The 14,763-nt window shown below is 43.8% G+C and overlaps 1 protein-coding gene across 5 annotated transcripts in view; it reads left to right on the forward strand.

The window, feature by feature from the left end:
- Positions 1-14,763, forward strand: part of DENND1A (DENN domain containing 1A) — a 364,486-nt gene that overhangs the window by 219,552 nt on the left and 130,171 nt on the right. For all 5 annotated transcript variants that reach the window (XM_060757606.2, XM_067471741.1, XM_067471740.1 and 2 more), the window contains one exon: positions 4,410-4,455. In XM_060757606.2, coding sequence (XP_060613589.2) covers positions 4,410-4,455 — 46 coding nt within the window. The remainder of the gene's footprint in view (positions 1-4,409; positions 4,456-14,763) is intronic.

A 14,763-nucleotide genomic window follows, 5' to 3' on the forward strand; every position in this document is an offset into this window, starting at 1 on the left:
TAAAGCTGCTGCTTTGCTTTTAAAGTGTTTCTAAACCTGGTGCTTTGCTTCTAAAGTGTTTCTAAACCTGGTACTTTGCTTCTAAAGTGTTTCTAAAGATGGTGTTTTGCTTCTAAAATGTTTCTAAAGCTGATGCTTTGCTTCTAAAGTGTTTCTAAAGCTGGTGCTTTGCTTCTAAAGTGTTTGTAAAGCTGGTGCTACCCGCTGTTAGGAATTGTGGGAGTTGAAGTCCAAAACACCTTGAGGGAGGGCCCAAGTTGGCCCATGCCTGTTCTATAACATTTGGGCCTCCAAATATGGCAAAAACTAGTTGGCCTTCTGTATACACGGAGTCTCTGTCCGCGGATCCAAAGGCCCCTTGAAGGCAACCTTAATAAGTCTGAAGTGGTCCTTGATGAAGACGAGTGCGACGCTCCTGCCTTATACACTCGTTCCGCTTCCCAGCGCAAAGGCAAAGTCTGGGAGATGGATGGCTTCGCAGCACAGCTCGGAATACCCTATAATTACCGGAGAGAATCTAATTGCGTTTTTTTGCAAGCGCAACAACTGATTACCGTTGGCTGACGTGAACCTTAATTAGGGTGGCAATCGCACACTATACTTACCCGAATAAATCAATTGGGCGCTAATTTGTGTGCCGTAAATACATTTCTTTCCCCCGGAATAGCTCCCGTCTATTTTTGAAACCTGCGAACGGAGGAAAGAAAGAGGCTTTTTGGCCGCCAAACAAAGGTCTGCCTTCTGTTTCCTCTCGCGCTTCTCGCCAAGCCTGTTGTTGCGGTTGAGGAAGGGGCTCCTTCCTCGGGCTTCATTTTGCGCGTTGGTGTTTGGACGTTCCCTTTGCAGCTGGGAAGACCAGAAAGGAAAGACCCAAAACAAAAGCAGATGAGAGAGGGAGAATTTCCTGGTAGAGCTGTGCTGCGTTCACAACACCAACTTTCCAATATATGTGTAGGTGACAGCGATTGAAGGGCGTTGAAAACGTCGTCAATTAATTTAAGATGTCGGATCAGACCTCTTCCCTTCGTTGTATTTCTCTCAAGGGCTCACACTTGCTGACTCTTTCAGGGGCAATTCTTCTGTCCCGGCCCCGTTTTATGGCTTCTGAAGCTTCCGAGATGAGACCTTTGCATCCTTCAGACTTCCTGTCCTTTCAGGCCTCGTATTCTTGACATTGAAGCCGTTGTGTTTCCGAAACGGCTTAATTAGGAACAGATTCGGCTCCGTGTCGGCTTCTGGAGGCCAGTCAGATGCTGACCCAGGAAAACCCAGAGATATTTTGGGTTAGCATTAGAGTTAGGCTTTCCTCACAATGTTGTATTATTGCAACCTGGCAGACAGTACAGGGTGACAAAGACAAGGACAAATGGACTGAGAGGCAGCTAGAGTTGTGGCTTTGTGGAACTCCATGGCTTTGCATTGATGTGCCATTGGGGCCTGTGCGGTGGTGTTGGGAGTGCGGAGGGATGGGTGTGTTTTGTGGTGTGTGCTGGGGAAGGCATCTAATTTCATTATGAAATAGCACAATGACAATAAATCTGGTCTAGTCTATGTATTTGTGTCTATATCTGGTGTTGCTTGAGTGTCATTGGGACCCCCACCAGCCCACTTTCTCCCTTCTCCAGCTCTGAGAAGAAAGGCTTTCCTTACAGTGCGTTACTATTGCCACCTGGCAGGCGGTACAGGGTGACAAAGACAAGGACAAACACCACCTGCCTACCTTCTCCTGCTCTGAGAAGGAAGGCCTTCCTTACAATGTATATAAATGAAGTAAATAATAATAATAATAATAATAATAATAATAATAATAATAATAATGTCTTTTTATTGCCACCTGGCAGACAGTACAGGGTATTTATTTGTCGTGTCAGAGCAACCAGTCCATTATATATTACATTTCTAACAGAACAAAGCAAACAGACAGAAAAATACACATCTTGTGAGTTTGGTAGTTGGTTAAATGTCCTTTGACCAGTCTCTGGCCACTTGGAGTGCTTCTGGTGTTGCTGCAAGAAGGTCCTCCATGGTGCATCATGTGGCAGGGCTCAGGTTGCATTGCAGCAGGTGGTTGGTGGTTTGCTTTTCTCCTCACTCGCATGCCGAGGATTCCACTTTGTGGCCCCATTTCTGAAGGTTGGCTTTGCATCTCGTGGTGCCAGAGCGCAGTCTGTTCAGTGCCTTCCAAGTCACACCGTCTTCTGTGTGCCCAGGGGGGAGTCTCTCATTTGGTATCAGTTCTGGGTTTGAGCCTGCCACTTTTGGACTCTCGCTTGCTGAGGTGTTCCAGTGAGTGTCTCTGTAGATCTTAGAAAACTATGTCTAGATTTAAGTCATTGGCGTGCTGGCTGAGACCCAAACAAGGGAAGAGCTGGAGATGTCTCTGCCTTGGTCCTTTCACTATTGGCTGCCACTTCCCGGCGGATGTCAGGTGGTGCGATACCGGCTAGGCAGTGTAATTTCTCCAGTGGTGTAGGACACAGAGACCCTGTGATAATGCGGTATGTCTCATTAAGAGCCACATCCACTGTTTTAGTGTGGTGAGATGTGTTCCACACTGGACATGCAGACTCAGCAGCAGAGTAGCACAGCGCAAGGGCAGATGTCTTCACTGTGTCTGGTTGTGACCCCCAGGTTGTGCCACTCAGCTTTCGTATGATATTGTTTCTAGCGCCCACTTTTTGCTTGATGTTCAGGCAGTGCTTCTTGTAGGTCAGAGCACGGTCCAGGGTGACTCCCAGGGATTTGGGTGCGCTGCAATGGGATCCCTTCCAGTGGGATCCCTTCCCAGGTGATCTTCAGAGCTCGGGATGCTTCTCTGTTCTTGAGATGAAAGGCACATACAGTACAGGGTGACAAAGACAAGGACAAACAGACTGAGAGGCAGCTTTTATCCTAGAGCTGTGGTTTTGTGGAACTCCATGGTTTCGCATTGATGTGGCCTTGGGGGCTGTGTGGTGGTGGTGGATGTGTGGAGTGGGTGTGTCGTTCTGCATTTTGTGCTGGGGAAGGTATTTAATTTTGTTGTGCAATAGCACAATGACAGTAAAGCTATTCAATTCTATTCTGTGTATTCATGTACATACCTGGTGTTGCCTCAGTGTCATTGGGACCCCCGCCTACCTACTTTCTCCCTTCTCCACCTCTGAGAAGGAAGGCTTTCTTCACAATGTCTTATTATTGCCACCTGGCAGACGGTACAGGGTGACAAAGACAAGGACAAACAGACTGAGAGGCAGCTAGAGTTGTAGCTTTGTGGAACTCCATGGCTCCGCATTGATGTGACCTTGGGGCTGTGCAGTCATAGTGGGAGTATGGAGGGGTGGATGTGTTGTTTTGTGTTGTGTGCTGGGGAAGGCATTTAATTTCGTTGTGCAATAGCACAATGACAGTTAAGCTATTCTATTATATTCTATATATTCGTGTATATACCTGGTGTTGCTTGAGTATCATTGGGACCCCCGCCTACCTACTGTCTCCCTTCTCCAGCTCTGAGAAGGAAAGCCTTCCTTGCAATGTCTTATTATTGCCACCTGGCAGGTGGTACAGGGTGATAAAGACAAGGACAAACAGACTGAGAGGAAGAGTTGTGGTTTTGTGGAACTCCATGGCTTCGCATTGATGTGGCCTTGGGGGGTGTGGTGGTGGGTGTGTTGTTTTGTGCCGTGTGCTGGAGAAAGCGTGTAATTTCATTGTGCAATAGCATGTAATTTCATTTTGAAATAGCATGTAATTTCATTTTGCAATAGCATATGATTTCATTTTGCAATAGCATGTAATTTCTTTTTGCAACAGCATGTAATTTCATTTTGTAATAGCATGTAATTTCATGTACAAGAGCATGTAATTTCATTGTACAATAACGTAATTTCATTGTGAAATAGCATGTAATATCATAATACAATAGCCTGTAATTTCATTGTGAAATAGCATGTAATTTCATGGTCCAATAGCATTTAATTTCATGGTGCAATAGCATGTAATTTCATGTTGCAATAGCATGTAATTTCATTTTGCAATATCATGTAATTTCATGATGCAATAGCATGTAATTTCATAGTGAAATAGCATGTAATTTCATAATGCAATAGCATGTAATTTCATTTTGCAATAGCATGCAATTTCATTTTGCAATAGCATGTAATTTCATTTTGCAATAGCATGTAATTTCATTTTGCAATAGCATGTAATTTCATGGTGCAACAGCATGTGTAATTTCATGGTGCAATAGCATGTAATTTCATGGTGCAATAGCACAGTAACCATAAGCCTATTCCATTATTATCCGGGGACTCCAGCTGTGTTTTCCTCTCTGCGCTGAGCGCACTGTGTGTCGTGCGCCCCACCTGTGCCTCCTTGTTGTCCTCCTCCTCCTCCCTCGGGCTAAGCCTCCTCTTTCTCTTTCCTTGCAGCGCTCCCATGCCCTACCTCATCGGAATCCATTTAAGCCTCATGGAGGTAAGTGCCTTCCGTGTGCGGAGTGAATGGGATCCTTGGGACCCAGGGAAGATCTGGGTGGGACTACAAATCCCAAGCTTGGCTGTTACAAACTTCTGGACATTGCAAGGGCAGCAACGTTTGGGAACTATTGCACGTGACACCCCTGTAGTAGATGCAACTGAAATACCCCATTCAGTCTCATGCTCTTCTAGCATCCTCTCCTTTTTTCTTGTTTTCCTTACGTTGATATGTTGATATGTTGCAACTCCTTTGGAGCAGGAATCGGCCATTCCACATTTGAGTATATATTTATGAACCAATGCTAAAATATTTGAGCAGTCTATGCAAACTTATTACAGTTCAGTGTGTTGTCAAAGGCTTTCACAGCCAGAATCACACAACTGCTGTGAGTTTTTCGGGCTGCGTGGCCATGTTCCAGTAGCATTCTCTCCTGATGTTTTGCCTGCACCTGTGGCTGAGGTCTGTTGAAGCAAGTGGAGTGTATATATCCCTGTGGAATAATGTCCACGGTTGGAGAAAGAACCCTTGTCTGTTTGATGCAAGAGTGGATGTTGCAATAAGCAAGCTTAGTTAGCATTGAGTAGTCATGGAGTTTGCAAAGTTTGCAAAGTCAGTAAGGGTATCTGCCTAGTGGTGGTGTTGTTGTTATTATTATTATTATTATTATTTGAAACACAACAAGATGAGTCCACAACAAGATGAGTAAATAAAGAACAGTAAATAGTGTTTGTGGCACAAATTCCAATGGATCACCTGAGCAAGGGTGTTGTGCCTCTGCTTGGAGTCTGTGCGCGATCTTCTTGCAGCAGCTGAGGATGGGATCTATTGTTTCATCTGTTTCCTTGCAGAGTCTACACTTGGGATCGGTCCTTGACTTTTCAATTCTGGCTTTGATGGCATTGGTTCAAATGGCTTGTTCTTGGGCTGCCAGAATTATTATTACTATCATCATCATCATCATTTGCATAGAAGTAGCCTGGTTGTTGTTGCCTGGAGGCATCCTTAGTTTGGGAGGTGTTAACTGGTACTTGGTTGGTTGTCGCCTGGAATTCCTCTCTTACTGTTCTTTATCTACTGTCTTGATTCTGATGCATTTTCTTACTGGACGAAATTTGGAAAGGACAATGATTGACTTTGCAGCTGCAAGGCTACTCAATGCTAACCAAACTGGCCAATTGTAACATTCACACGTGCTTCAAATAGACAAGGGTTCTTTTCCCACTCTGGACGTTGTTCCACAGGTATATATCTGCACTTCACTTGCTATCTTCATGTACATACCTTCTCTGATTGACTTTGCAAACTTCAAGGCTACTCAATGCTAACCAAGCTTGGCAATTGCAACATTTACACTTGCTTCGAACAGACCAGGGATCTTTCTCACACCCTGGATATTATTCCACAGGTATATATGCACTCCACTTGCCTCTATGCCAATACCTTCACTGATTGACTTTGCAGCTGCAAGGCTACTCAATGCTAACCAAGCCTGGCAATTGCAACATCCACACTTGCTTCAAACAGACCAGGGATCTTTCTCACACCCTGCACATTATTCCACAGGTATATATGCACTCCACTTGCCTCTATGCAAATACCTTCACTGATTGACTTTGCAGCTGCAAGGCTACTCAATGCTAACCAAGCTTGGCAATTGCAACATTTACACTTGCTTCAAACAGACCAGGGGTCTTTCTCACACCCTGCACATTATTCCACGGGAATATATACACCCCACTTTCTTCACTACCTCTATGCAGAAACCCTCACTGATTGACTTGGCAAACTTCAAGGCTACTTGATGCTGTTCAGACTTGCCAATTGCAACATTCACACTTGCTTCAAACAGACAAGGGTTCTTTCTCCCCCCCTGGACATTATTCGACAGGGATATATACACTCCATTGCCTCTGAGGATGCCATTACGTACAGATGCAGGCAAAATATCAGGAAAGAATGCTACTGGAACATGGCCACCCAGCCTGGAAAACTCACAGCAACCCATATCAGAGTGTTCCCATTTCCTTCCAATGTTGTTGTATCCTTTGCGTAAAGCATGTCTGAGATGACCTGGGGAAGAATGAAAATCAGAGCGGTCTTTCCCAGCTCTGCACACGCGTGTCCCCGGATCTTGCCTTTTGCATGACTCACTGGTGACTCTTTTCCTCCCCTGTTTTCAGGGACGGGATTCGGCCTCTCCCAAGCTGCGTTTGTGAGTCTTTTCCAATGCTGGCCACAGCCGCCTTTTGCTTTTAGCCTGTAGCTCCCCTCGCCCTGTGTGTTAGGCAAAAGGTAGTTCTCCTTGTCTGGCTCCAATTGTCCTGAGTAGACCCATGGCCGTCGTAGATCTAGAAAACGGGAGCCGCGATCTTGCCTTGCGTCTGTTTTGGTCCCCAGATGTTTGGCCCTTGTGTTAGTCAAGTGCCACATGCTTCTTTAGACTTCTACAAAGTTTGCTGTTTTGCGGGACTGTTTCCTTCGGGTATCTCCATCGTACAGCTGTGTTATTATCCCATCCTATTATATCATAATAATTAAATAATAATTAAAAAATATAATCAAATAATCAAAAAAATCATAATATTCCCAATTTGTTTACCCATTTTTCCTAAAGCGCTGTATACACCAGGTACCTTTCTCACCCGTTCCTAATATTCCCCAATCTGGGTTGGGAATGGGAGACTTTGGGGCGGAAATGGCGTGTTCAAATAGTCAAAAAATAATCAATTAATAATAATAATCAAATAAAAAATAAAATAATCAAATAATCAAAAAATCATAATATTCCCAGTTTGTTTGCCTATTTTTCCTAAATTACTGTATACATCAGGCACCTTTCTCACCCATTTCTAATATTCCCCAATTTGGGTTGGGAATGGGAGACTTTGGGGCAGAAATTGCATGTTCAAATAATTAAAAAATAATCAAAAAGTAATCAAAAAATCAAAAAGTAATCAAAAAGTAATCAAACAATCAAAAAATCATAACATTCCCAGTTTGTTTACCTATTTTTCCTAAAGTACTGTATACACCAGAGTTGAGAATGGGAGACTTTGGGGCAGAAATTGTGTGTTCAAATAATCAAATAATAATCAAAATATTATCAAAATATTATCAAAATATTATCAAAATATAATCTAGACCATGGCCATACAGCCCGAAAAAACCTACAACAACCCAATCAAATAATAATCAAATAATCAAAAAAATCATAATATTCCCTGTTTGTTTACCTATTTTTCCTAAAGCGCTGTATACACCAGGCACCTTTCTCGCCTGTTTCTAATATTCCCCAATTTGGGTTGGGAATGGGAGACTTTGGGGCGGAAATGGCATTTTCAAATAATCAAAAAATAATCAAAAAGTAATCAAATAATCAAAAAATCATAATATTCCCAGTTTGTTTACCTATTTTTCCTAAAGTGCTGTATACACCAGGCACCTTTCTCACCTGTTCCAAATATTCCCCAATTTGGGTTGGGAATGGGAGACTTTGGGGCGGAAATTGCGTCTTCAAATAATCAAATAATAATAATAAAATAATCAAAAAATCATAATATTCCCAGTTTGTTTGCCTATTTTTCCTAAAGTACTGTATACACCAGGGTTGGGAATGGGAGACTTTGGGGTGGAAAAGCATGTTCAAATAATAATAATAATAATAATAATAATAAAATAATCAAAAAATAATCAAAAAATCAAAAAATCATAATATTCCCCATTTGTTTACCTGTTTTTCCTAAAGTACTGAATACACCAGGCACCTTTCTCACCCATTCCTCATATTCCCCAATCTGGGTTGAGAATGGGAGAATTTGGGGCGGAAATGGCGTGTTCAAATAATCAAAAAATAATCAAAAAGTAATCAAATAATCAAAAAATCATAATATTCCCAGTTTGTTTGCCTATTTTTCCTAAAGTACTGTATACACCAGGGTTGGGAATGGGAGACTTTGGGGTGGAAATAGCATGTTCAAATAATAATAATAATAATAATAATAATAAAATAATCAAAAAATAATCAAAAAATCAGAAAATCATAATATTCCCCATTTGTTTACCTGTTTTTCCTAAAGTACTGAATACACCAGGCACCTTTCTCACCCATTCCTCATATTCCCCAATCTGGGTTGAGAATGGGAGAATTTGGGGCGGAAATGGCGTGTTCAAATAATCAAAAAATAATCAAAAAGTAATCAAATAATCAAAAAATCATAATATTCCCCGTTTGTTTACCTATTTTTCCTAAAGTACTGTATACACCAGGGTTGGGAATGGGAGACTTTGGGGCAGAAATTGCGTGTTCAAATAATAATAATAATAATAATAATAATAATAATAAAATAATCAAAAAATTATCAAAAAATCAAAAAATCATAATATTCCCCATTTGTTTACCTGTTTTTCCTAAAGTACTGTATACACCAGGCACCTTTCTCGCCTGTTTCTAATATTCCCCAATCTGGGTTGGGAATGGGAGACTTTGGGGCGGAAATGGCGTGTTCAAATAGTCAAAAAAGAATCCAATAATAATCAAAAAATAATCAAAAAGTCATAATATTCACCGTTTGTTTACCTATTTTTCCTAAAGCGCTGTATACACCAGGCACCTTTCTCAACCGTTCCTAATATTCCCCAATCTGGGTTGGGAATGGGAGACTTTGGGGCGGAAATGGCGTGTTCAAATAGTCAAAAAATAATTAAATAATAATAATAATAATCAAAAAATCATAATATTCCCAGTTTGTTTGCCTATTTTTTCTAAAGTGCTGTATACACCAGGCACCTTTCTCACCCGTTCCTAATATTCCCCAACCTGGGTTGGGAATGGGAGACTTTGGGGCGGAAGTGGCGTGTTCGTAGCCCTAGCCGAAGTCTCCGTTTGCCCGGTAATGCGAATCGACAGGATCTATTTGAGGGTTAAAATATCAAACACATCCATCGGTTGTTATATGTAATTTGCTGTGACTGGAACACTCTCCGGTGAGATAAAGTAATCTCTGTTTGGAGTCGGAAGGCCTGTTTCTGATTTGCAGACTCCCCGCTTTCCCCTCCCGGAGCCAAACCTAGAACCGCGCATTTTCCAGGATTTCTATCATCACCTCCTCAGTCATTCGGCATAAGAGGCCTATTTAGCCGTCCGCGGAGCGACTTCAAAGGGAGAGGGAAGCGTCTACGGCCGGACATCGGCAGGGCTGGGTGCCGTGGCATGAATAATGGAACACCCTTCCCACTAATTGAATTCATATTAGGGAAGGATCAGGGTTTAGCACTGATCAATAGCCAGGAGATAAGGACGTCCTCCCGCAATGTCGCAGGTCTCACTGACCGAAAACGGGACCTTTGGAAACCCATGGTGTTGGCGTTGGAGAAAAACCCAGTAGGGATTTGCAAGGAAAGGATGAGATGTATCTCAAAGGGAGTCGGAACAGTATTCCTAGGAATCCCAGGTAGTTCCTTAGAATCATAGAATCCTAGAATCCAAGAGTTGGAAGAGACCTCCTGGGCCATCATCCAGTCCCACCCCATTCTGCCAAGAAGCAGGAATATTGCATTCAAAGCACCCCTGACAGAGGGCCATCCAGCCTCTGTTTCAAAGCTTCCAAAGAAGGAGCCTCCACCACACTCCCTCCGGGGCAGAGAGTTCCACTGCTGAATGGCTCCCACAGTCAGGAAGTTCTTCCTCGTGTTCAGGTGGAATCTCCTCTCTTGTAGTTTGAAGCCATTGTTCCCTCGCGTCCTAGTCTCCAGGGAAGCAGAAAGGAAGCTCCCTCCCTCCTCCTCCCTGTGGCTTCCTCTCACATATTTATACATGGCTCTCATCATGTCTCCTCTCAGCCTTCTCTTCTTCAGGCTAAACATGCCCAGCTCCTTAAGCCGCTCCTCATAGGGCTTGTTCTCCAGACCCTTGATCGTTTTAGTCGCTCTCCTCTGGACACATTCCAGCTTAGAGTCAATATCTCTCTTGAATTGTGGTGCCCAGAATTGGACACAATATTCCAGGTGTGGTCTAACCAAAGCAGAATAGAGCATGGGGAGCATGACTTCCTTAGATCTAGACACTAGGCTCCTATTGATGCAGGACAAAATCCCATTGGCTTTTTTTGCCGCCACATCACATTCCTGGCTCATGTTTAACTTGTTGTCCACGAGGACTCCAAGATCCTTAATAATAGAATAATAAAATAATACAATCCTTGAGTTGGAAGAGACCTGGTGGGCCAGACAGTCCAACCCTATTCTGCCAAGAAGCTAAAAATCGCCTTCAAAGCACTCCCAAAAGATGGCCATCCACCCTCTGTTTCAAAACCTCCACCACACTCTGGGACAGAGAGTTCCACTGTTGAACAGCTTTCTCTCACAATCATCAGGCTAAATACGCCCAGCTCTTGAAGCCGCTCCTCATAGGGCTTAACCAAGACAGTTTTATTTATTACTATTTATTATTTAGAAGTTTTCTATACCGGCCTTGTCACCTCGACGAGGGACTCAGGTCAGTTTACAGCATATATAAAAGTACAATCATATAAAGTACAGCAAAGTGCATTACATATTATTACATATTAAAATAGAACAATACAGTACAATAAAACATCATCATTACAGTTTCCTAAGCCAAATCGTCAATCCAGTCATGGTCATAGTCATGCTCGTAGTCACAGTTCATCATAATTCATCACAAGGAGAGGTTCTAGGTTCAGTCCGCAAATGCCACATTCCAGAGCCAGGTTTTTAGTAACGTCGGAGGGAGGGAGCAGATCTAATCTCTAGTAGGAGGGAGTTCCAAAGCCAGGGAGCCACCACCGAGAAGGCCCTGTCCCTCGTCCCCACCAACCATGATTGCGAGGGTGGTGGGACCGAGAGCAGCCCCCCCCCCCACCCGGAAGATCTTCATAGCCTTGATGGTTCATAGGGGAGAATCCGTTCGGACAGGTAAACTGGGCCAGAGTCGTTTTACATGGTGTGTTTTAATACTGAGATAAATGTTTTTAATGTTTTGGGTTGTTGTAGGTTTTTTCGGGCTGTATGGCCATGGTCTAGGAGGCATTTTCTCCTGACGTTTTGCCTGCATCTATGGCAAGCATCCTCAGAGGTAGTGAGGTCTGCTGGAAGTAGGAAAATGGGTTTATATATCTGTGGAATCAGCCATCGCAGAGCACCTGATGAACCAACCTGGACACAGCATTTTATTTGAGGACACAGAAATGCTGGACGACTCTCACAACCACTATGTCAGACTACACAGAGAAGCCACTGAAATCCACAAGAAGAATGTGGACAACGTCAACAGAAAGGAGGAAACCATGAAAATGAACAAAATCTGGCTAGGGACAGGGCCTTCTCGGTGGTGGTGCCTTGGCTCTGGAACTCTCTCCCATTGGATATAAGAACTGCCTCTTCTCTCCTGACATTTAGAAAGTTGGTGAAAACCTGGCTCTGGAATTTAGCATTTGATGAGTGAGGCAATAACTTTGACCACACGGACGGATGGGGATGAATAGGGGCGAATAGTGATTTTATGTGAATGATTTGGCCTTATATAATTGTATGATAGTACTTTAATGTGTTTATATTAGTGTATTATTGGATGTGATGTTTTTAATCTACTGTGTATGAATTCCTTGTTGTAAATCGGCCTGAGTCCCTCGCTGGAGGTGAGAAGACCAGTTCTAAATAAATAAATAAACAAACAAACTCTAAAATTACAACAGCAAAACAACAGAGAGGAAACAAACAAGGACATCTAATCACCTCTCAACAAAAGTTTGCTGTAGGCACTGTCAGGTCATTATATGCTAATCAAGGTGGTCAGTTGAAACAGTCACACCTAGCTCCAGCAGACAAGAGTCCTTTGCCCCACCCTGGTCATTCCACAGATATATAAACCTCAAGCTTAAGGTGGTGCGGGGCAAGTACGACTGTGCCCACGTCCAGAAGAAGTAGCAGCGAGTGCTCAGGAGCCAAAGGGGCAGGTCTGGGAACCACCTCTTGCGAGGAGCACAAATGACTCTTGCAGACGTAAACAATGCCTCTGTTGGCCTTTTCCGAAATAAAGTGGTATGACCTGCCTCCACTGACCAAATTGGGATCATTTCCAGATTCAAAAACATGTTAGGTCATGATAACAAACGTAAAAATGAGTGATGTACCAGGACCAGAAGGAGCTGATCTGGGTTCCCGTCTTGGAAGCCGAGACCTCGGCCTTCCCGTTTCAGGGATCTCAGAGCAACTCCCTTGGGGTTCTGCCACATCTGGAAGTTTCCCTCTCTCCCTTTTCTCTTGTCAATCATGGAACATGAGGGAGAACATACCATTGTGGGGGCATTCTGGCTTGGAATAAAAAGTTATTGGTAGTAGTATTATTAAAAAGCAGAGAAGCCGTCATTTGAACAACTCAAAGGGGACCCCCTCTCCATTTCCAACTTCAAGGAATTCCAAGGTCACTTGGTTGCTGCCTATCTGATAGAGCCAAACGGAGCTTAGGAGACGTGCGTCTTCGGGGAAACAGGAAGCAGCCAAGCAACGGATGGGTTGCCTCCTTCGTTCATTAGAAACTCAAGCAAAAGAAGAAGAGAAGGAGGAAGAAGAAAGGTTCAGTTACACCCAAAGGACTCTTGAAAGGCACAACGAAACGGGAGCTTAACTGAAGCCAGAAGTTGGGTCTCCAGCCTCCTTTCCATCCTGGCAGCAGATGACCCCGTTGAGTCTCCAAGGATCAGCCCAAGAGGAAGAGGACATAGTCAACATTTCAGCAGCCACGCAAAGCCCGGTCTGGGGATCCTGCGGTGGAAATACAACCTCTGGCTGTTCGTAACAGGATCCCCATTGTTGGGAACTGTCCCAAAATGATGTGTGTTTTTGTCCAGTTCAGGATCTTTATGAATGACTTAGATGAAGAGTGAGAAGGCATGATGATCAAGTTCACAGACAGGACCAAATGGGAAAGGAGAGCCAATACCCCAGAAGACAGGAGCAGAACTCAAAACGATCTTCACAGATGAGAGAGATGACAGATCAAAGCGAACACAATGAAGTTCAATGGGGACAAATGCAAGATACTCCACTTAGGCAGCAACAACAAAACAGCTGATCGGGCCTGTAAGGAAATGGAGCCATGGGCATACAGGTGGCTAAATGGAAGCACAATTGGAAAGCAATGAGAGGAAACATGATGAAGGCCATGTATAAATATGTGAGGCTCAAAAAGACCATGGGATTTTGGTCTGCATCAAGAGGAGCCTAGTGTCTAGATCCAGGGAAGTCATGCTCCCCATGCTCTATTCTGCCTTGGTTAGACCACAACTGGAATCACACTGTGTCCCATTCTGGGCACCACAATTGAAGGGAGATGTTGACAGAGCTGGGCATGTTTAGCCAAGGGAAACACCTGACTTTGTTCCTACATGCTGGTGTGGACAGCTCCAGTGCATTTCTGCATTTTAAAATCCCAAAACAGCTAATCAGGCTGTAAAGAAATGGAGCCATGGGCATACAGGTGGCTAAATGGAAAGCAATGAGAGGAGACATGATGAGGGCACCACAATTGAAGGGAGATGTTGACTCTAAACTGGAATGTGTCCAGGGGAAGAGGGAGACTCAAAGGATCCCGGATCTGGAGAACAAGCCCTATGAGGACAGAGCAGCTTAAAGAGCTGGGCATGTTTAGTTGAGGGAAACACGTGACTTCGTTCCTACATGCTGGTGTAGACAGCTCCAGTGCATTTCTGCATTTTAAAATCCCAAAACAGCTGATCAGGGCTGTAAAGAAATGGCGCCATGGACATACAGGTGGCTAAATGGAAGCACAATTGGAAAGCAATGAGAGGAGACATGATGAGAGTCATGTATAAATATGTGAGGGGAAGTCACAGGGAGGACTGAGCAAGCTACCCTGGAGACTGGGATGCAATGGAGCAATGGCTTCAAACTACAAGCAAGGAGGTTCCACTTGAACATTAGGAAGAACTTCCTGACTGGGAGAGAGAGCTGATCAGCAGTGGAACTCTCTGCCTTGGAGTGTGGTGGAGGCTCCTTTGGAGGCTTTTAAACAGAGGCTAGATGACCCATCTGTTGGGGGTGCTTTGAAGGTGATTGTCCTACTTCTTGGTGGAAGGGGGTTGGACTGGATGGCCCACCAGTTCTCTTCCATCTCTATGATTCTAACATGTACACACGGAGACAACCTGTGACACACTCCACCAGAAAAGTGCCAGAAAGTGCACAGGAGCATGACTGCATCTTCGGGATCCGGAAAGGAAGGAGCCTGGGGCTGTTAGGAATAGTGGGAGTTGGAGTCCAGGGACT

This window comes from Anolis sagrei, chromosome 11 (genome assembly GCF_037176765.1).
Source record: "Anolis sagrei isolate rAnoSag1 chromosome 11, rAnoSag1.mat, whole genome shotgun sequence".
Lineage (NCBI taxonomy): Eukaryota > Metazoa > Chordata > Lepidosauria > Squamata > Dactyloidae > Anolis > Anolis sagrei.